The following is a 22,837-nucleotide window of genomic DNA, read 5'->3' as shown; positions in this document are numbered from 1 at the left end:
CACTCTGAATATATTTTAATTAAGGTTTACTGATTTACTTGGTTATTTATTACATTCTAACGATAGACCTTGTAATTTTCTTCAATCCTAGTGTCTAACTACACAACTGAATAGTCTTAGAAATTATTCTACCGTTGTTCGGAACTCTTAAAGCTCTCGCGTCGCCGTTAACATTTTACACACCGTTGGAAAATCAAAAGACAAGTCATACTCCATTTTCTCCGCTACAGGTACAGTTCTTCAAATCCTACGACAAAAAGGCATTATCCATGACCAGAATTAACATAGATGCAACAAAAAACCAAAACGGTCCAATGATAAATATCATTAAAGGTAAATAAATAATGTTACAGTTCAAGAAACTCACAGGAAATAATAAGAGACAACAAAACGAACGCTTGGCTTGAGAGCTGTTTCTCACTGGGTCCCTCCTACTGGCAATTGATGGTGGTGCTCTCGTTGTGACTACCCGTAAATGTTTCGAAATGTACGACTGTATAGTCCTCAATTTAATTCAGCATAATTTGAAGTAAATAACATACTGGTAGAAATACATATTGTTTCAAACACTATATTGTACCATTGAGTAAAAATATTCAAGATGTTTGACATTTTTTCCTTGAGAAAAAACTTCACGTCCTTTCTTACTGAAGCACATACGTGGAAATCACAGTGGATATGTAAATTATCAAGACTTTGATGGTAAATCTGTGGAAATTAGGTCCCATTATCCTGCGCTATATGACTCCAGGTTTTCAAAATTTAAGAACTCGGACAAAAGAGATTACGCACTCGGAGAAGTCCGGATGGAACTTCCAAAAACAAGCGAAAATCGAAGTCTACGAAAAACATTTTTTTATCTGCGAGCGTGAAGATCGAAGCAGAAAAGTATTATTTTCAGTGCTGCATGTATGGACGGTCATTTTGTACTGTAATGTGATGTCTTCTCTGTGGTACACGGCGATGACTTTTCTCGCGAGGAAGAAGAATATCAAACATGTTTAATATCATGATCAACGGCTCAAAGCAAAAAAAAAAAAAAAAAATAAAATAAAATAAAATTGCAAGCAGGGTTGGCGGGGCCAAAGCAGTTGCAATGTTTGAAAGTAATTGCACTGATGACAAAATTTGAGCTTAAACGGTCTTTTAATCTTGTAAGGAAGAATTTTGAATGTCATCTCATTTTTATTGTAGATTTTTGTGTAACCAATAAGGCCGCCAAACCACATGACCCATTCGTATGCCTTTCTCAAAGTGCGTACACTAAAGATGATAACAGGAAAGTTTGAGTTCAAATATTCTTTAATATTATTGAATATTATTCGCTTGAATCATGGAGCTGGAAAAGTTTCTAGCTCCATTCTTGAATAATATTTGCTGGTTATCATACGTTCTTTGCAAAAAACAATATGGCCGCCAAACCACGTCACCAATTCACATGCTTTTTGCAAGCATGCTAGTACTCACACCAGTATGCTAGTACTCGCACCAAATTTCAACTTGACCAGACCCCTGCGTCACCAGCAAAAGCCACTTTTAGGTTTTCATAAAATCCAAAATGGCTGCAAGGTCACGTGACTAATTAAACATTCAAGGCTTAGGTGCACCTCCTCTATATGGTCGTGATGACAGTCCTAAGTTTTGGAAGTGTACATGCAGCGTTTTTCCAGACCTAGACTGGCAAAGATATGACGGAAGAAGAAGAAAGAAAGAAAGAAAGAAAAACTCCAACGGAACAATAGGGGCCCAGCCGATAGGCTTGAACCCCTAATACTCATGGAAAATTGCCCGCACATGAGACTTAAACGACTGAGCAAACAGCTTAATTGGATTGAAATTTGCTAAGCGAATTTTTCCCGTGTGCTACAGGCTTTGAGGAAGGGATAGGTTAAGGGGTGGTGCGCGCGCAGTCGCTGCCACCTGCATGTCTGCAGTTGCCCAACCCAACACACCTGGCCTTCGTTTCAGACAATGGACCCATTGTGAGCTTGTGGTCTGACATGGGAGGTATAGTCTTAATCGCCGTCAGACGTGACATGCATCTAAATATTATTCAATAAATTAAAGTCACGTCGCATTGCCTGTTCAAAACTCTCAAAACAGATTAATTAAGATCAGGAACCCTCATTGCCCTCGAGCCCTCCTTTTTCCATCCGTGATATCATACAGCTCATTCAGTCGTTGCTGGAGGTTATCTATGTGTAAATCTGTTTGTGTCAATCAGAATTGTGTAATGCCCTAACGAAGCTCTAACATCCACTTGAAAAGTTCTAAAGTACTGTTCTAAATCGAAAGAAAACCAGTGCCGCGCAGTAATCCGTCCTTCTTTGAGTATACACATGACAGAATTACGGTCAAACCTGTCTTAAAGGTCACCCTTTACAGATCGGTCACCTCTTTTTAGTGGTCACCTTTGGCAATCCCATAACATTTTACGTGTTAAACCTGTACAGAACAACCACCACTGTTAACGGTCAGTGGTCACATGTTATTGCTTCCGATTTGGTACAAAACCTGCATATAATGGTCAGTATATCTGACGCTGAATGACCTCTATCAAAACCTGCCTAGAAGAGTCCATATTGACAATTTTATTTCGGCATCACAATTGTTTCAGAAACTTAGTCGATGCGTTATGATTTTCAATAGATTTATTGTATTGAATTTTATTATTGCTGTTATCTTTCCAAACTCCACCGCTCAGCACATTACGTATACAGAAAATAATGCAACACCAATAGAAAGTTCATCTTTCTGTAGTGATCACTTCTTCTTGGTCCTTTGAATGACCACTACATATAGGTTTGACTGTACATGTAAACTGGTTTGTCATCAAGTAACGGCAGTTTGTGTCGTGCGTAAATCGTTGGTTTTCCATTTACTGGTGCATCGACTTTATTGAAATATTTCAAAATTATTTTAATGCAGTCTTTTGGCAGAAGGCTAGGACGTTATTAAACAATGATGTGATAAGAAATACAGTCCTGTTCGGCAATATGGGCCACAAGTACCACAACTACTATTATTGTAATCAGCGTGTATAGCCCTATCAACGAAAATATGTCGATAATTCTTGTGTTTAGACACAGCAGTGAATGGTCAGGTTTTGTAATGCTTTGTATATTTATAAACTCGTAGACAGTAGAGGCCCCCCTCTGTATTACCCCTATTTGTAACAATCAACCCTATTTGTAACAAAATTTAATTTTCAAAAAAACTTTGCCGTATATGTTGAAATATTAATAAAATATGCATATTTGTATGTTTGAGGGCAATTTTCTTTTTTTTTCCTTGTCAAAACTCATTTTTCCGAAACTGCTTTTGTTACAAATTGGGTTGATTGTTACAAATAGGGGTGACATGTGTCAACCCTATTTGTAACAATCAACCCTATTTGTAACAAAACCTAAATTTCAAAGAAACTTGGCCGTATTTGATGAAATCTTAATAAAATATATATATTAGTATGTTCGGGGGCAATTTTCTTTGTTTTCCTTGTTGAAACTCATTTTTCCGAAAATGCTCGTGAGATTAAATTTCGTTGTGCAGGTTCCTAGGGATAAGAGCCCTACTCGTAAGATATAATCAAGTCGTGCAGATACATGCCAAAGGTTTGTTTCGGGGCGATTTGCACCATTTTCGGTCAAAAATGTTAAAAATCTTGTTTTCTACCCGAAATCATACTAAACCTATATGGGGTTAACTTTTGTTACAAATTGGGTTGATTGTTACAAATAGGGTTGACGTGTCAACCCTATTTGTAACAATCAACCCTATTTGTAACAAAATTTAACCAACTTGAAACAAAACCTAATTTTCTACAAAACTTGGCCGTATTTGATGAAATCTTGATGAAATGTACATATTAGTATGTTTTGGGGCAATTTTCTTTGTTTTCCTTGTCGAAACTCATTTTTGCCGAAAATGCCGTTAGATTAACTTACGTTGTGCAGGTTGCCTAGTATAAGAGGCCTACTCGTAAGATATAATCGAGTTGTGCAGATAGGTTTGTTACGGGGCAATTTGCACCATTTTCGGTCAAAAATGTTAAAAATCTTGTTTTCTGACCGAAATCATACTAAACCTATATTGGGTTAACTTTTGTTACAAATTGGGTTGATTGTTACAAATAGGGTTGACGTGTCAACCCTATTTGTAACAATCAACCCTATTGGTAACAAAACCTAAATTTCAAAGAAACTTGGCCGTATTTGATGAAATCTTGATGAAATATACATATTAGTATGTTCGGGGGCAATTTTCTTTGTTTTCCTTGTTGAAACTCATTTTTCCGAAAATGCTCGTGAGATTAAATTTCGTTGTGCAGGTTCCTAGGGATAAGAGCCCTACTCGTAAGATATAATTAAGTCGTGCAAATACATGCAAAAGGTTTGTTTTGGGGCAATTTGCACCATTTTCGGTCAAAAATGTTAAAAATCTTGTTTTCTGACCGAAATCATACTAAACCTATATGGGGTTAACTTTTGTTACAAATTGGGTTGATTGTTACAAATAGGGTTGACGTGTCAACCCTATTTGTAATAATCAACCCTATTTGTAACAAAACTAAATTTCAAAGAAACTTGGCCGTATTTGATGAAATCTTGATGAAATATACATATTAGTATGTTCGGGGGCAATTTTCTTTGTTTTCCTTGTTGAAACTCATTTTTCCGAAAATGCTCGTCAGATTAAATTTCGTTGTGCAGGTTCCTAGGGATAAGAGCCCTACTCGTAAGATATAATTAAGTCGTGCAAATACATGCAAAAGGTTTGTTTTGGGGCAATTTGCACCATTTTCGGTCAAAAATGTTAAAAATCTTGTTTTCTGACCGAAATCATACTAAACCTATATGGGGTTAACTTTTGTTACAAATTGGGTTGATTGTTACAAATAGGGTTGACGTGTCAACCCTATTTGTAACAATCAACCCTATTTGTAACAAAACCTAAATTTCAAAGAAACTTGGTCGTATTTGATGAAATCTTGATGAAATATACATATTAGTATGTTCGGGGGCAATTTTCTTTGTTTTCCTTGTTGAAACTCATTTTTCCGAAAATGCTCGTGAGATTAAATTTCGTTGTGCAGGTTCCTAGGGATAAGAGCCCTACTCGTAAGATATAATCAAGTCATGCAAATACATGCCAAAGGTTTGTTTTATGGCATTTTGCACCATTTTCGGTCAAAAATGTTAAAAATCTTGTTTTCTGACCGAAATCATACTAAACCTATATGGGGCTAACTTTTGTTACAAATAGGGTTAATTGTTACAAATAGGGTTGACGTGTCAACCCTATTTGTAACAATCAACCCTATTTGTAACAAAAGTTAACCAACTTGAAACAAAACCTAATTTTCTACAAAACTTGGCCGTATTTGATGAAATCTTGATGAAATGTACATATTAGTATGTTTTTGGCAATTTTTATTTTTTCCTTGTCTAAACTCATTTTTCCGAAAATGCCCGTTAGATTAACTTACGTTGTGCAGGTTGCCTAGTATAAGAGGCCTACTCGTAAGATATAATCGAGTTGTGCAGATAGGTTTGTTTCGGGGCAATTTTCACCATTTTCGGTCAAAAATGTTAAAAATCTTGTTTTCCGACCGAAATCATACTAAACCTATATTGGGTTAACTTTTGTTACAAATTGGGTTGATTGTTACAAATAGGGTTGACGTGTCAACCCTATTTGTAACAATCAACCCTATTTGTAACAAAACCTAAATTTCAAAGAAACTTGGCCGTATTTGATGAAATCTTGATGAAATATACATATTAGTATGTTCGGGGGCAATTTTCTTTGTTTTCCTTGTTGAAACTCATTTTTCCGAAAATGCTCGTGAGATTAAATTTCGTTGTGCAGGTTCCTAGGGATAAGAGCCCTACTCGTAAGATATAATTAAGTCGTGCAAATACATGCAAAAGGTTTGTTTTGGGGCAATTTGCACCATTTTCGGTCAAAAATGTTAAAAATCTTGTTTTCTGACCGAAATCATACTAAACCTATATGGGGTTAACTTTTGTTACAAATTGGGTTGATTGTTACAAATAGGGTTGACGTGTCAACCCTATTTGTAACAATCAACCCTATTTGTAACAAAACCTAAATTTCAAAGAAACTTGGTCGTATTTGATGAAATCTTGATGAAATATACATATTAGTATGTTCGGGGGCAATTTTCTTTGTTTTCCTTGTTGAAACTCATTTTTCCGAAAATGCTCGTGAGATTAAATTTCGTTGTGCAGGTTCCTAGGGATAAGAGCCCTACTCGTAAGATATAATCAAGTCGTGCAAATACATGCAAAAGGTTTGTTTGTGGGCAATTTGCACCATTTTCGGTCAAAAATGTTAAAAATCTTGTTTTCTGACCGAAATCATACTAAACCTATATGGGGTTAACTTTTGTTACAAATTGGGTTGATTGTTACAAATAGGGTTGACGTGTCAACCCTATTTGTAACAATCAACCCTATTTGTAACAAAACCTAAATTTCAAAGAAACTTGGTCGTATTTGATGAAATCTTGATGAAATATACATTAGTAGTGTTCGGGGCAATTTTCTTGTTTTCCTTGTTGAAACTCATTTTTCCGAAAATTCTCGTGAGATTAAATTTCGTTGTGCAGGTTCCTAGGGATAAGAGCCCTACTCGTAAGATATAATCAAGTCATGCAAATACATGCCAAAGGTTGTTTTATGGCATTTTGCACCATTTTCGGTCAAAAATGTTAAAAATCTTGATTTCTGACCGAAATCATACTAAACCTATATGGGGTTAACTTTTGTTACAAATAGGGTTATTGTTACAAATAGGGTTGACGTGTCAACCCTATTTGTAACAATCAACCCTATTTGTAACAAAAGTTAACCAACTTGAAACAAAACCTAATTTTCTACAAAACTTGGCCGTATTTGATGAAATCTTGATGAAATGTACATATTAGTATGTTTTGGCAATTTTTATTTTTTCCTTGTCGAAACTCATTTTTTCCGAAAATGCCCGTTAGATTAACTTACGTTGTGCAGGTTGCCTAGTATAAGAGGCCTACTCGTAAGATATAATCGAGTTGTGCAGATAGGTTTGTTTCGGGGCAATTTTCACCATTTTCGGTCAAAAATGTTAAAAATCTTGTTTCCGACCGAAATCATACTAAACCTATAAGGGGTTAACTTTTGTTACAAATTGGGTTGATTGTTACAAATAGGGTTGACGTGTCAACCCTATTTGTAACAAATAACCCTATTTGTAACAAAATTTAACCAACTTGAAACAAAACCTAATTTTCTACAAAACTTGGCCGTATTTGATGAAATCTTGATGAAATGTACATATTAGTATGTTTTTGGCAATTTTATTTTTCCTTGTCGAAATTCATTTTTTCCGAAAATGCCCGTTAGATTAACTTACGTTGTGCAGGTTGCCTAGTATAAGAGGCCTACTCGTAAGATATAATCGAGTTGTGCAGATACATGCCAAAGGTTTGTTTCGGGGCAATTTGCACCATTTTCGGTCAAAAATGTTAAAAATCTTGTTTTCTGACAGAAATCATACTAAACCTATATGGGGTTAACTTTTGTTACAAATTGGGTTGATTGTTACAAATAGGGTTGACGTGTCAACCCTATTTGTAACAATCAACCCTATTTGTAACAATCAACCCTATTTGTAACAAAATTTAATAATTTTGTAAAAAAACCTAATTTTCAAAAAACTTGGCCGTATTTGATAAAATCTTGATGAAATATTCGAATTTAGGTCTATATTTTGGGGAAATATGTCGTTTTTCAAAAAAATATGTTTTCTAAAATTGCGAGATGGTTTGTTTTGAAATTTGGTATACAGGTTTCTGGAGATAATTCCTTCAAGACGTATTGAACTGTGCTGATCTATGCACGACTCTTTTTTGGCAATTTCGCCATTTTTGCTAAAAAAACGGGTCAAAAATCTTCTTCTTAGAATCTACTCGTCCTATTGCTTTGACATTTTGTATGAAGGTTCCTTGTGGTGACGTTTTACCTAATTTTCAGATAATTCATCACAGATACGGCCTTGGCATTTGTTTGGATTCATTTGAACCCTCAATGCCGCTGCTTTAATTTATACACTTGTTGTTTATTGTAGGCTCTTGTTGGTTGTTTCGGCAAAAGGGTTTTTATTGCTTCCCACTTATCAAGTTCTTCCAAATATTTTGACGGGCTTTCTTTTTTATCCTTTGTTTTGATATGTGTTGAGCCTAAATGTTGTTGTGAAGATCAAGTCATTTTATGTTGTGAATGTTTGTTTGTTTGTTTTTTCTATTTACGGTTTTGAGTATGGTTTCTGTTTGGTTTATGTTGCCGTGCATTCTCTGTCTATTAATTTGCTTGTGAAGAATGCTACATTTTTTCTTGAAATCGATTGGGTATTGCATGTAGGCGAGTATCTAAGAAATTTTGCCTTTGATGGGTCCCTTAAAGGTTGGTTTTGGTTGATCCTCTGAGCAGGCATTGGAACGTTCCAGTTGGTTTTGCATTTGTTTTAATATCAAGAATGATTTCTTAGTTTTGCTTTTAGCCCTGAAATATTTCAACGTCGGAAAATGTTGTTTTTTTAGGTATTTCTCAACTGTAAATTCAAATATTGAATGCATTTCCAGTGTCAGTAGTGTCATGAAGTCTACAACCATTTTAATATTCAAATTGAATATTCGTCAGTTTGTATAACCTGCTGTAGGGAGATTTTCACTGACAATTAACTAGGAGACAGAGACACAAGGGTAATTTCCCACTCGATGTTGCTGCCGAGCGCTGATGGATAAGTAACCCTATGACCTTTGATGAAGGGATGAGTCAAGTGCATGGCATATTTCGTATCATAAACCTCAAGAGGTAGACTATCATAAACGATGTTATTATCTGCATCGGCCGCACCACTTCTTAGATTCGGAGATTTTCATTCTGAATACTCATCAGAATCACGTTTCATCTCTACTTTTTATGTTCATAGGGATCACGATAACATTCAATAACATTATGATTACTAAGATCGAGAAGTATCTGTCCCTCGAATTCTAAAACAATGCACTTGATTATATTTTATGATATTCTGAACTACTCGGTTATTTGGGTGACCGATATAAGGTCAAATACCAGATCGAAGGTATCTGGAACATAAACGACTCCACTCTCTAACTTTGGACACCGTATGTGTAGTGTCTCACCTATCTGTGCCTGGCTTGGGTTATGAGTAACTACATGATGGGTCCTTTCTGCCTTAATTCCATATGGTTTTCGGCTGCTGAAGCTTGATAAAATTATCGATTTTACGGCATTGTCATTGCTGTACGGCATTATTAGTGGAGTAATACAGAGAAAAATACGACTGAAGGAGGAAAAAATATAGAACTCGAGGGCGACGTGATTGAAAGTTTTTAAAATTTAAAGTTTGATGTGATTTAAGTTACTATGAAGCATCCTTTACAGAGGCCGACCAAAGTCTCGGTGGCCTGCAGATGGATAGGATAGGCAAAAGAAAAAATTTGTCCTGTTCCGATAACCCGACCTACCCTATTTTTTAGACTGCGACCCTAAACGTTTTAGCAACGTAAACACGGAAGAAACAAAAAGACAGAAAAACCCCGTAAAATCACGTGTTCGTCACCTGATATTTGATTTTTGCTTGGGACGTCGACGTCTTTTATGTAATTAGTCCTTTAATATGAATGATACGCTTTTTCTGGAAATGTTGTGGTAAGTATAATATTCGCAATCATACCAATCCATAATCCAATAACACTAGGTCAAAATTTGTAAGACAAAATTTGAAAAATTTGTAATTTGTAAATTGTAAATTTGTAAGTGTTAGATCGCCCTGAACCCCTGAAAAGTGCATATTTAAAAAAAAATATAGGGGAAAAGAAAACCAGCCGACCTAACTGCCCTATTTTGAAACCATGTTATTGGTAGAGCAAAATTTATGTTTTAAGTGTTACAAATAGCGTTAACTTTTGATACAAATAGGGTTAGTATGACTTCTGTCAGAAAAGAAGATTTGTTTTGCATTTTAGACCAAAATTAGTGACTGATGCCCCCACCAAATTTTGGCATGTATCTGAAAAACATGATTACCTCTTAGATGGAGGCCTTTTATCCCTAGAAACCTGCACGCCGAAATTTTATCTAATGAGTAGTTTAAGAAAAAATGAGTTTTGACAAGGAAAAAATAAAAATTGCCCCAAAACATACTAATATGTACATTTCATCAAGATTTCATCAAATACGGCCAAGTTTTTTTGAAAATTAGGTTTTGTTTCAAGTTGGTTAAATTTTGTTACAAATAGGGTTGATTGTTACAAATAGGGTTGACACGTCAACCCTATTTGTAACAATCAACCCAATTTGTAACAAAAGTTAACCCCATATAGGTTTAGTATGATTTCGGTCAGAAAACAAGATTATTAACATTTTCGACCGAATTGGGGAAAATTGCCCCGAAACAAATCTATCTGCACAACTCGATTATATCTTACGAGTAGGCCTCTTATACTAGGCAACCTGCACAACGAAAGTTGATCTAACGAGCATTTTCGGAAAAATGAGTTTCGACAAGGAAAAAATAAAAATTGCCAAAAACATACTAATATGTACATTTCATCAAGATTTCATCAAATACGGCCAAGTTTTGTAGAAAATTAGGTTTTGTTTCAAGTTGGTTAAATTTTGTTACAAATAGGGTTGATTGTTACAAATAGGGTTGACACGTCAACCCTATTTGTAACAATCAACCCAATTTGTAACAAAAGTTAACCCCTTATAGGTTCAGTATGATTTCGGTCAGAAAATTAGATTTTTAACATTTTTGACCGAAATTGGGGAAAATTGCCCCGAAACTAATCTATCTGCACAACTCGATTATATCTTACGAGTAGTCCTCTTATACTAGGCAACCTGCACAACGAAAGTTAATCTAACGAGCATTTTCGGAAAAAATGAGTTTCGACAAGGAAAAAATAAAAATTGCCCCAAAACATACTAATATGTACATTTCATCAAGATTTCATCAAATACGGCCAAGTTTTTTTGAAAATTAGGTTTTGTTTCAAGTTGGTTAAAATTTTGTTACAAATAGGGTTGATTGTTACAAATAGGGTTGACACGTCAACCCTATTTGTAACAATCAACCCAATTTGTAACAAAAGTTAACCCCATATAGGTTAGTATGATTTCGGTCAGAAAACAAGATTATTAACATTTTCGACCAAATTGGGGAAAATTGCCCCGAAACAAATCTATCTGCACAACTCGATTATATCTTACGAGTAGGCCTCTTATACTAGGCAACCTGCACAACGAAAGTTGATCTAACGAGCATTTTCGGAAAAAATGAGTTTCGACAAGGAAAAAATAAAAATTGCCAAAAACATACTAATATGTACATTTCATCAAGATTTCATCAAATACGGCCAAGTTTTGTAGAAAATTAGGTTTAGTTTCAAGTTGGTTAAATTTTGTTACAAATAGGGTTGATTGTTACAAATAGGGTTGACACGTCAACCCTATTTGTAACAATCAACCCAATTTGTAACAAAAGTTAACCCCTTATAGGTTTAGTATGATTTCGGTCAGAAAATAAGATTTTTAACATTTTCGACCGAAATTGGGGAAAATTGCCCCGAAACTAATCTATCTGCACAACTCGATTATATCTTACGAGTAGGCCTCTTATACTAGGCAACCTGCACAACGAAAGTTAATCTAACGAGCATTTTCGGAAAAAATGAGTTTCGACAAGGAAAAAATAAAAATTGCCCCAAAACATACTAATATGTACATTTCATCAAGATTTCATCAAATACGGCCAAGTTTTTTGAAAATTAGGTTTTGTTTCAAGTTGGTTAAATTTTGTTACAAATAGGGTTGATTGTTACAAATAGGGTTGACACGTCAACCCTATTTGTAACAATCAACCCAATTTGTAACAAAAGTTAACCCCATATAGGTTTAGTATGATTTCGGTCAGAAAACAAGATTATTAACATTTTCGACCAAATTGGGGAAAATTGCCCCGAAACAAATCTATCTGCACAACTCGATTATATCTTACGAGTAGGCCTCTTATACTAGGCAACCTGCACAACGAAAGTTGATCTAACGAGCATTTTCGGAAAAAATGAGTTTCGACAAGGAAAAAATAAAAATTGCCAAAAACATACTAATATGTACATTTCATCAAGACTTCATCAAATACGGCCAAGTTTTGTAGAAAATTAGGTTTAGTTTCAAGTTGGTTAAATTTTGTTACAAATAGGGTTGATTGTTACAAATAGGGTTGACACGTCAACCCTATTTGTAACAATCAACCCAATTTGTAACAAAAGTTAACCCCATATAGGTTTAGTATGATTTCGGTCAGAAAACAAGATTTTTAACATTTTTGACCGAAAATGGTGAAAATTGCCCCAAAACAAACCTTTGGCATGTATCTGCACGACTTGATTATATCTTACGAGTAGGGCTCTTATCCCTAGGAACCTGCACAACGAAATTTAATCTCACGAGCATTTTCGGAAAAATGAGTTTCAACAAGGAAAACAAAGAAAATTGCCCCCGAACATACTAATATGTATATTTCATCAAGATTTCATCAAATACGGCCAAGTTTCTTTGAAATTTAGGTTTTGTTACAAATAGGGTTGATTGTTACAAATAGGGTTGACACATGTCACCCCTATTTGTAACAATCAACCCAATTTGTAACAAAAGCAGTTTCGGAAAAATGAGTTTTGACAAGGAAAAAAAAAAGAAAATTGCCCTCAAACATACAAATATGCATATTTTATTAATATTTCAACATATACGGCAAAGTTTTTTTGAAAATTAAATTTTGTTACAAATAGGGTTGATTGTTACAAATAGGGGTAATACAACCTCTACTGTCTACGATAAACTACATGTTTAATTATGAGTACGCTTTTGAAACAAGACTCTCAATTTGCATACATCCCCATATCTCTGCTATGATATATCTCTGATATCTCCGAAAACTATAACTGATTCGTGGCTAGTATTATGCATTTTATGGAATCATGAATCTGTGTCTTTATGCTTAAATACACTAACCACCCCTGAGCATTTCACAAACATGTGACCCCTTTCACAGAAGTAAAAAACATGGTGACCCCGTGGATCCACGGCTGAAGAAAGTGACCAGTGTCTTATGTCGCAATCACTGCTAATTATTATTGACACTTCGCAAACGGTTCTAAGGTTCTAAAGTTTTCAGGTGTGCATTACACAGAAAACGATATAATCATTTCAGACTTTCTATTGCTACTCCACGGAATCCTATCATCACCCCTATCCTGGGGAAGTTGTTAATACATTCCCTGTACTGTGGCATGTTTACGGTGGACAAATGCTCTCAACGTGTTGAATACAGTTTGCCGGCGGGTATTTGCTTTCATACTTTGGTTGGTTAGCCATATATGCATGAACAGACACATAAAAAGAATTTCCTCGCATAGTTACATAAAAGAATAAACTCGAAGGATGTTTAACATATATCAATGTCGGGCAGAGAAAAATAGTAATTTCTTGAATAATTGACAAACATCAATATTTTTCTGGACTCTTGCCATAATAAAATCTCAAATAATTACATACACTTTACCGGATCAGGTAATAGCTGGTTGGATCTCAGTTGGCACGCCAACTTAGATGAAGTGATGTAATGCTGTTTTAGTCGATATAATTTGGTGTAAGGTGAATGCAAATACTATCACTATAGGAAATATTGCGAGAATTGAGCGAGAAAGTGACGCTTTCTCGCAATTGGTGAGAATCTCCTGTTATTCTCACTGCTGTCGGTGAGAATTTTTTATTTCTCACCGATGAGCTGCGAGAAATGCACTCCTTGGTGAGAATAAAGTATGATAACAAAATCTCACCGGTGAGACTGGAACTTCTCACCAAGCATGGTGAGAATGTACCATACTCATCTCACTGGTGAGAATCAACCAGACTCGCCGTTCATCGGTGAGAATCAAGCAGACTCTCCATTTACTGGTGAGAATCAAGTAGACTCGCTGTTCACTGGTGAGAATCAGCCAGACTTAGTTGTTTAGTTGAATGATGAGTATGATACATTCTAACCGTGAAAATTGCCATTCTCACCATGCTTGGAGAGAATTCCAGACTCACCGGTGAGAATCTGTTATCATAACCTTATTCTCACCAAGGAGTGCATTTCTCGCAGCTCACCGGTGAGAATTGCACCGGTGAGAATTAAAAAAAATTCTCACCGACAGCGGTGAGAATAACAAGAGATTCTCACCATTGCGAGAAAGCGTCACTTTCTCGCTCCAGTCTCGCATTTTTCCTATAGTGCATGGAGATTTGGTTTTAATCGTAGAGGTAATCATGAATTGTGCATTGTATTTCACCTGGCAGGGCCCTTTCAAATACTCATCGTCATGATACTTTGCGGTCTTTGCACTGGTGTCAATCCACAGCCAGTCATGTGTTCGCATACTATCTGTGGATGTTAGCTGAATTTTTTTATATATGCATTGAATCTGTCAAAATGCCCCCTTTTCTCCATTGATTTATTTAATGTTTATTTACAATGTGTCGCGAGGAAACAAGCGGTTGCTATCACCAGACAGCCTGTATTCTAGGCTGATGACGAGGAAATGATTTTCGGCACACTCCCAGAAAATTATCCTGATACGATTTCTGAAGAAAGGCCCTGACAATATACCCTTAGACGCGGCATTTCGCTCTATGGTTTTTTGTATACAATGTCTTTAAACAGCTTGGCACTTCGCATCGCAAGTCAGCTTGTGTCACAAACATGTTTTTCTTTGTGAGACTCATCATAGCCCAACAACCAGAATTAATCGACATGAGTAGTTTTTCATATAGCTAGAGTATTTTTCCCAATAGAAATCACTCGTTAGTCTGTCTTGACACACAGTAAACCAAGTATGTGTTTGTCATTAGGGCCAAACTTCTGGATTGACCTCCTAATTCTGAGATGGGAACTGAGCGATTTTCACACAACAGGAAGTTCGTTAGCGATGTGATCTGACATGGTATGTCGTCAGAGTTGACATAGACATATATTTCACCATGAAAATGACTAAACAACGGACATTTGATTTTTCTTTATTTTGTTAAAAAGTGTCAAACCTAAAAAACAGAAATATTATATCATGCAGTTTAAATAGCATTATGAAAGTCTTTCTATACCAAATTTGACTACTGGCGAGCATGGTCCTCGCAAGATTGAATGTCTATTCAAATGTCCCATTGTATAGACCGGACCTTCAGTCGCATGGTTGTGAATAATGTATGCCTTGGCGATTCAATTGATGTGGCTGTGCTGTCTGCATACTCTGTATCATCTGTCCAGTCGGCTCTAAAATGAAATGAAATAGAGAGGATTAAAAAATAACGGCCGTTACTGTGTTTCATGCGATGACTGTGTTAGGATTCTATTAATATCCTGTATATTAGAATATAATTCCAGTGCAGAAGACAGTATTGAGCGTGAAGCAGCTATACACGCATTGACCTTGTAGAAATGTACATTGTGTTAATGCAGGCGTTTTGATGGCGGAATAGACTTCAGAGAACAGACGAACGTACAGGAACACAGAGGAAGGAATACACTACCTCTCAATACCGTTGTAGTTCTTCCGTTTCGGTCATCAAACTTCACTTTAGCAAAACCAGCGGATGCATGGGCTGAAATTTACAACGAGCATTTTGTAGTCATCCATTCTTTATGAATATCAAAAGCAATAATTGTCAAGTATAATAACACTAAAACTAACACTAACACTGTTGACCCTTTCACGCACATTTCATGTTATCAATTTGTTCTGTGTCCATAGCCTTGCAAATTAAGATTTTGATTCATCTGTCCAAGAAATATGTGGTTGGAAAAGACCGAAGTCATCTTGCTACGGAAAAAATGAAAATAATCAAATACCTTTCCAACGTGTGAAAATACCCATATTTTTGTATAGAAATTGAGACGTGTATTCATCCTAGCACACATAGAATATTATCAATCGATCAAGGATTACTGCTACAACTAAAGATTACACACTTACGTTTCACTTCTTCAGTAGTAATTTTGTCATACAGTTTTTGAACTTGGATTCGTAACTTCCGCAATTGTTTCCCTATAAAGATTGTCGCAGCTACTACCAAGATGATGACAAGCACTACCAATGTTAATGTAATGATGTCCATGGCTCTTATTCCCTGTGAAGAAGCTGTAGCTGGAAACAAAAGATGCACAGACAGACCAGGTTTATTTAGTACACTATTGTTGACACATATTTAGTTCACGTATCTTTTCAAGTATTTTTTCATCTACAGCACTGTCCCTTTATGGTGAAGGGACTGTTCTCATTGTTAAACGGGGACTGTTCGACATATAACATTGCATCACTTATCCAATATTCTGGTTCAGAGACTGAGTGTTCATTGGTGTATGTTAGCCAAAGTCACCCTTTTTCGGGCAAATCGACAGGCGGACTCTCTCTCTCTCTCTCTCTCTTGCTAACATATTTAAGTACCTGTACCGGTTTTGACGTAAAAGTGAAACATCTAAATTTTACGTAATTATACCACAGACAGTAGAGAAACAGTTTCTCTACTGTCTATGATTATACAGAGCTTTTAACTCACTGTCTCCACTTGACGGGGTCCTATTAAATAGGGGTGCGGGTGTTGTCACTCCATTCCCGGTACTAAAACACCTGTAGCGTGGACTGATTCCTACTCCATGGTCGATGCACTTATCTGGGTGGCACTTGTTTCCACATTGTACTGGGTAACCATTGGTATGCAGGAACAGACACACAAGGGCAAGCAGCGTCAATAGTGTTCGTGTCATACCAATATTAAGTAGGGGAAATAGGCGATACAGACTTTTAATGGCGAACATTTTTCTTGTCCGTTGCTAAAATTAATCTGTAAGAAAACAAATTCAAATGCATCTTACAAATAAATGCATGAGGTTGATCGGCGATTTTCCTCAGTAAGCATATAATCATTATCCGGCTCATTGAAACTCATTGAAATGATTGTGACACATTATCAGTGACGGGTATTCTGACAAACAGTTCTCATAACAACACCGCTATGCACAAGACCATTGCGTTCTATGGCTGTTAGAACTTACCTTAACCTTGACCCCTCGTAACACATTGCATCATATCGTGATGCATATCGGAATAAAAGAGGAAATAATTCGCATTGAACTATCAATGGACGAGATCAAATCCTTATTTTCGTACATAACTGCTCCGACAACAAAAAAAGTCTTCCTAAAACCTGTGGTATGCAAATAGCTGACATACCAGTATGAAGTGTACGGGTTGTGACGTATCAAAGAGTATAGCCTCTCGTGGCATGTGCACTGTCAACGTTTTCGTATAATTGTCCTTTGCTTAAACCACGAGTCACTTTGGGCATGTTTATAAATATTTTTATGTACTACATCGCTTCTGTATTGTCTTTCGAGGCTTCCAAGACCGAATTTCTGTATATTTGGTCAATTTGTCACAGTGAATTAGCTTCACCACAGCCCAAATGGACCGTGATTTCCTAAAAGCTCATTGTGTTAAGGACGCTCTATGGCTCTTTAAACTACTCACTACTGACTTCTTAATATAAGTACGTTATGATTTACTGGCACTTACCAGAACGCGAGTATTAAGAACTGCACAGGCGTGAAATTCTGGTGAATGGCTCTTCAATTCTGGGAATCAAACACCCATCTAGTCAACAGTACTCGTTATATAGTTGATGTACTGTATAATGGTGTTTTACATGGTCATGCCACTCTATTGGGCGTGTGCATACCCTATCCGAAGCTGTGTCATGTACGTGGGCGTGTTCTGTGCGCGGGAAAATTTCATCACTTTGGTTGCGATAATGCCGCCAATCCGTGAGAACAAAATGACAGCCTGTATGTCAACGGAAAATAGGCCATAAAGGACTCCCTATTTCCAAAAGTATCTCTATCGACAAACTGTTTCTCTATCTACGAACTGTTTCCATTATCACGACACTGTCATAGTTCAAAATTACCGTAATACATCGCGTCCAACCAAGTTCAGAAGTTGTAACGATGGCAGGTCAGATGTATTCAAAAAGGAATGCAGGAGTGTTGTGTATACGTATATGGGTTAATGACTTTAGCCGCAGGAATATTTAACAGGAAACTATATAATAAATAGACAAATAAACAAACAAACAAATAAATAAATAAATAAATAAATAAATAAATAAATAAATAAATAAATAAATAAACTCTGGTAGTAGGCTTGTCGCAGAATGAACCCTTCATCATTTAAGGTGTCATCTACACGGTGACAGCTTGTAAAAACCATGGCAGTGATGACATTGGTTGCGACAAGTTTCGTCCCCAGAGCCGTGTTTTTCCCAAACGCTTGGGCAGTTTGCCAGCGAGATTAAATAAAATTAACGTGCTTGGCTCCGCCTTGCCTATTACAGTTATGGCTTTCCGTTTTGCCATTGGCTATCGCTCCTTTTCCCTTCAATACACCACCCTACTTTGAATGAATGCTTTAAAGGAACAAATTAACTCTACCCAGTATAATGGCGTGGGATTAATGTGTCTGGCCCCCTACTCACACAGGCGGTTTGCGGGGGCATGATTGCTTACAAAGCATTTAAGGTGTACTTTGTCACTCCCAGTAAATTATTGTTCCCTTCAAACTATGAATGCTTCAAACTCTCAAAAACTTGTGATTCTAAAACGATCCTTTCCGTCACATTCCAAAACTCGGTCTAACGTGGACTGACGTCAAAGACGTTTCTGCCTATGGAAGTCTATAACAGTTTAGTATTGCAGGACAAAAAGGACGAGCAATGCCCGTAAAGTATGAGTGACGACATGAAAGATTCGGTGTATAGATGGTTGAGAGTTTTAGAAACTAAAGACTGGGACTGACCACATAAAAGTATGATGCGTATAAAAATTTAGACTGCTCACATAAAAGTATGATGGGTATTAACTAACAAATTCACAAATTTCTTGGGAAAAGCGCTGGCCGATCCCTGCACAAGAACTGCTTGTCTCTGAAAATACACGGACACAACTTCAAAACCACAGAAGCTGTATGATCTTTTCGCTAGTTGTGTACGACAGACACTTATGCTTTAATAACGAGCAGCAATACCAATATTAGCTGATCTTGTTCTGAGGAGTTCAGATTACTTACATTTTCGCTGAGTTAACTAACCATGACTTTCACTTTCAATGACTTCATTATCACGAAAGACACCAAACTCAAGTTTTTGCCAAAATACCGCTGTTGAGTAGATTTAATGCCAATCTAATCAGCTGTTCCTGAGATATATAAGCATATTGAGGTTGCAACAGACAGGCATGCAGACAAGAACGTGCGCATACAATGTCCAACATTTCATGAGGACAAAAGTCAGTGTGTAATACATTTGATCAACTGAGTGGGAGGGAGATTCGGAGATGTGTGACGTTGTTGATGTAACCGTACACGTGTCGCAGTCTCTACAACAATTTCTATAGATGCGTTTGTGTAGCCTACAAAGCCTATATTATTTCACACAGAGCAGGAGGCCGATTTATCCCAATAAGATGAATATTCGGTCCAGCAGTGGGTCAACGATCATTCATATAAGTCCCCTTTAATACCAGGGAAAATCCCCTTCTTAGTATTTATTCCGTTGATCAGGCACGCCTTCAGACGTGTCACAATTTTCACTGCCAGATTACTGATATCAATTTTAATACACAAGAAATCGACGGAACCCACTGACGTTGTGATGGTACTAAAATTGAAAAAAGAGACGAACCGTTAAAGACTACACTAAAATCTGGGTTAAAAGGTCAAGTTATGTAGGCCAAGCTGTGATATTTTTATAGTGTCAGTCCAGATAAATGGGGCTCTGTCAGTTAGACGAGCTTTTGAAATAGTAATTTGTCCGGAAGGTAAGTGTCATTGGCTTCCTTTAATAAATAAAACCAAAGCGATAATTTATGATTCTAACGTCCGCGTAAGTTAGGCTTGTACTGTCTACATTGACTCGGTCAACTGAGCGAGCATGCGATTAATGCACTGGTCACAGGACCCTCAACTAGTCGATTTCGTGCAATTGTAACCGGAGTTGTCAATTTACTTTTGACAACAAATGAAAATGACGCGGGATAAAGCTGTTCTAAGGGAGTGGGGGGGGGGGTCGAAGGAATTCCATCTGAAACTCTGAAATTTGAGTACCGCTTGCCAAAAATGACGCGGGATGAAGCTGTTCTAAGGGAGCGGGGGGGGGGGGGGTCGAAGGAATTCCATCTGAAACTCTGAAATTTGAGTACCGCTTGCCAACTTTGATGAATTTGAATATCCCCCTCTCTAACACAGAAATTTTGACCGATCCCCACACTCAGAAAAGTTAAATATCAATACATGTTTTGGCAAAATTTACATAATACAGCAATAGTAATGACCTTTCAAATCCTGGTGTGCTAGATTATAATTGGTTATCTCATGACGTTTGAAAAAGGTGAAACCAACAAACAAACAAAATATAGATATAGATATAAAAGCTCATGCTGATGGGTATCATGACAGGGTTTTCACTAGAATATCTGACGGGGCAGAAATTGAAAGTACATGGGGAGAGCATGCGAAAGGCTGAGGGGAAAGTGGTGTCAGAGGGAGGGTGTCCCTTCTCTTGCGTGGAAAATTTTGAGAAATTGATATGTGCAATCGTGCAGTCTGGTGCAATCTGAGAGGTGTTTTCAAATTGTATTTTTACTAAGTAAAACTGTTAGAACACCCCAAGGAGGAGAGCACGAGAGGGGATGTCCCCCTCTCGCATCGAATATTTGAAAAATTAAAGTGTGAATTGTTGCAATCTTAGAGGTGTTCCAATTCATTTCGCACCAAAACTTCCGTAACCCCCTTTTTTATCTCCACATTTTGAGCACCCCATGTAGCTTTCAAATTTTTGAGTGACACCCCTGAGATTCCGCCAACCCCCCCCCCCCCCGGCCGTAAATAATGACGGCTTCGAATACCTACAGTTACATGTACCCGATCAACTCACAGACAAACAACACTGCCTAATATATAACCGTTACCAATCCACTCATAGACATACAGCACTGTTAATGTCTCTACTTGTTACCCCTCCAGGGACACACAGCACTGTCTTGTATCTACCCACGTAACCCCTTCAGTCCTGAGGCATAGGCACACACTGTCTCGTACACATTTCCAATCAATGCCCCTATCTGTACACATGATTTTCCTCCCAGTTTTAGGTCTATTTCCACTGGTGTACACTGAAAACTTCAATTTTGGTTTTAACACCCATATATTTATGATGAATGCCTGGCCACAACAACATGTACAATTACGAATAAAATGCTTATGAATCTCTCATTACAGATGACAAAAAATGCCTGTTAAATTCAAAAATTACCGTATAGCATCCTACAAACTGCCCATTCAGCTTATCTAAAGCGTTCCTAGCAACGGCAATACAAACGTTGACACTCCCTTTACTTGCCCTTCAGCTGCGTTCACAAAACTGCATTGGTAGTTAGGCTGAGGGAATCGTGTTTAAATCTTTTTTACTAATTAGATCCCCCTCAATATCCTCAAAACGTTAAATTCCACCCCTCTATATAAGAATATTCAAATTCTTCACTCTATTACATGGCAAAACATTTGTTAAGCCAATAATATCAAACAAAACATTTTAATATTTTTTCATTTTAATGTTGTTGGCTCTTTGTGTATACAGTAATCTATTATTTCCCCATACATTATTCAACTGTCCAGTATTAAACTTGACAACATAATCTGTGTAAACGTACTGTGTATTTTTCATAACAAAGATATTATATTCACATACAGGCTTTGTTGACAAGTAATATAGAGTATGTCAGCATGCTGTAGAGAGAGAGAGCGAGCAAGGAACTGTAGTTGATAATTTGAACAGAAATATTGATAAAAATATCTACAGTTGTATCTTTCAAGGTCTACTAGTCGGTTTCCTTATAAAACTTCACCACTTTAGATTTTCAAAATAAGAGTCATGAAATGTAACAGTTATAAAATGTTTCCATAATTTGCTTATTATTAATATTAGAGGCATCAGATGACATGGCTATGATATTCATTTTTATTGAATTATTTACCAAGCTGTGGAATCTTAAAATGTAAAGAGATAGGGAACCAAAGTATTTTAAGATCCCATCCTTGAACTTTCACCCCCTTCCCTTCATTCCTCCCAAGGATTTGTGAATGCAGCCTTGGTATAAATGTCCACACTGTAATTAAACACGGAGCGGGCGCGGGATTACAAGCAGTGTGGCCTCTCCTACAAGAAATGCATGGGCTCAGTAGCCTGACATGGCAGGCACGAGTTGGTGCCAACCATCATAATTACCCTGTACGAGATCAGTCCGTGACACTTCGGTATATCATCAACGGGCGGGCTGAGAGTTATTGAGAGGGGGCAGACGGCCCTGCTTTCTGCATGTCCTCACAGTATATATAACAGCTATGTACATTTGCTGCCACGATAGCATGTGAAAATCACCACCATTCACTGTATCCGTCCGAGACGACCCTTTTCACTTGTGAGTGACCCAATCTTGCCAAGTGTAGAAAAGAATTGTAGGGTGTTTCTCAAAATGGTAACATGGATCATACAAAGGCAACTTGTGCTGATATGATCCATGTCTCAGTGGTAGAAAACAGTTTTCGTGAAAGAAGTGTTCGATTATAGCGATAACTTCAATAGTAGGGTGGGGACGGGCT

At 36.9% G+C, this 22,837-nt stretch overlaps 1 protein-coding gene and 1 long non-coding RNA gene across 5 annotated transcripts in view; one reads left to right on the top strand and one right to left on the bottom strand.

Moving 5' to 3' along the window:
* LOC139144180 (uncharacterized) overlaps positions 1–22,837 on the top strand; it is a 104,901-nt gene that overhangs the window by 43,883 nt on the left and 38,181 nt on the right. Inside the window, exon 2 of one of the 4 annotated variants that reach the window (XR_011554779.1) lies at positions 231–333. The exons of the other annotated variants lie outside the window; for them this stretch is intronic. This is a non-coding gene — a long non-coding RNA (uncharacterized lncRNA). The remainder of the gene's footprint in view (positions 1–230; positions 334–22,837) is intronic. 4 annotated transcript variants of the gene reach the window in all.
* On the bottom strand, positions 15,134–17,844 carry LOC139143139 (uncharacterized). Its single transcript, XM_070713281.1, has 5 exons — positions 17,702–17,844; positions 16,686–16,970; positions 16,103–16,273; positions 15,660–15,731; positions 15,134–15,402 (listed from the first exon to the last, which is right to left on the bottom strand). The coding sequence occupies exons 2-5, from the start codon at positions 16,942–16,944 to the stop codon at positions 15,311–15,313; spliced, it is 594 nt and encodes a 197-aa protein (XP_070569382.1). The 5' UTR covers positions 16,945–16,970; positions 17,702–17,844; the 3' UTR covers positions 15,134–15,310.

Source organism: Ptychodera flava, chromosome 11 (genome assembly GCF_041260155.1).
Source record: "Ptychodera flava strain L36383 chromosome 11, AS_Pfla_20210202, whole genome shotgun sequence".
Lineage (NCBI taxonomy): Eukaryota > Metazoa > Hemichordata > Enteropneusta > Ptychoderidae > Ptychodera > Ptychodera flava.
This window is presented reverse-complemented; position numbering and strand designations above follow the sequence as displayed.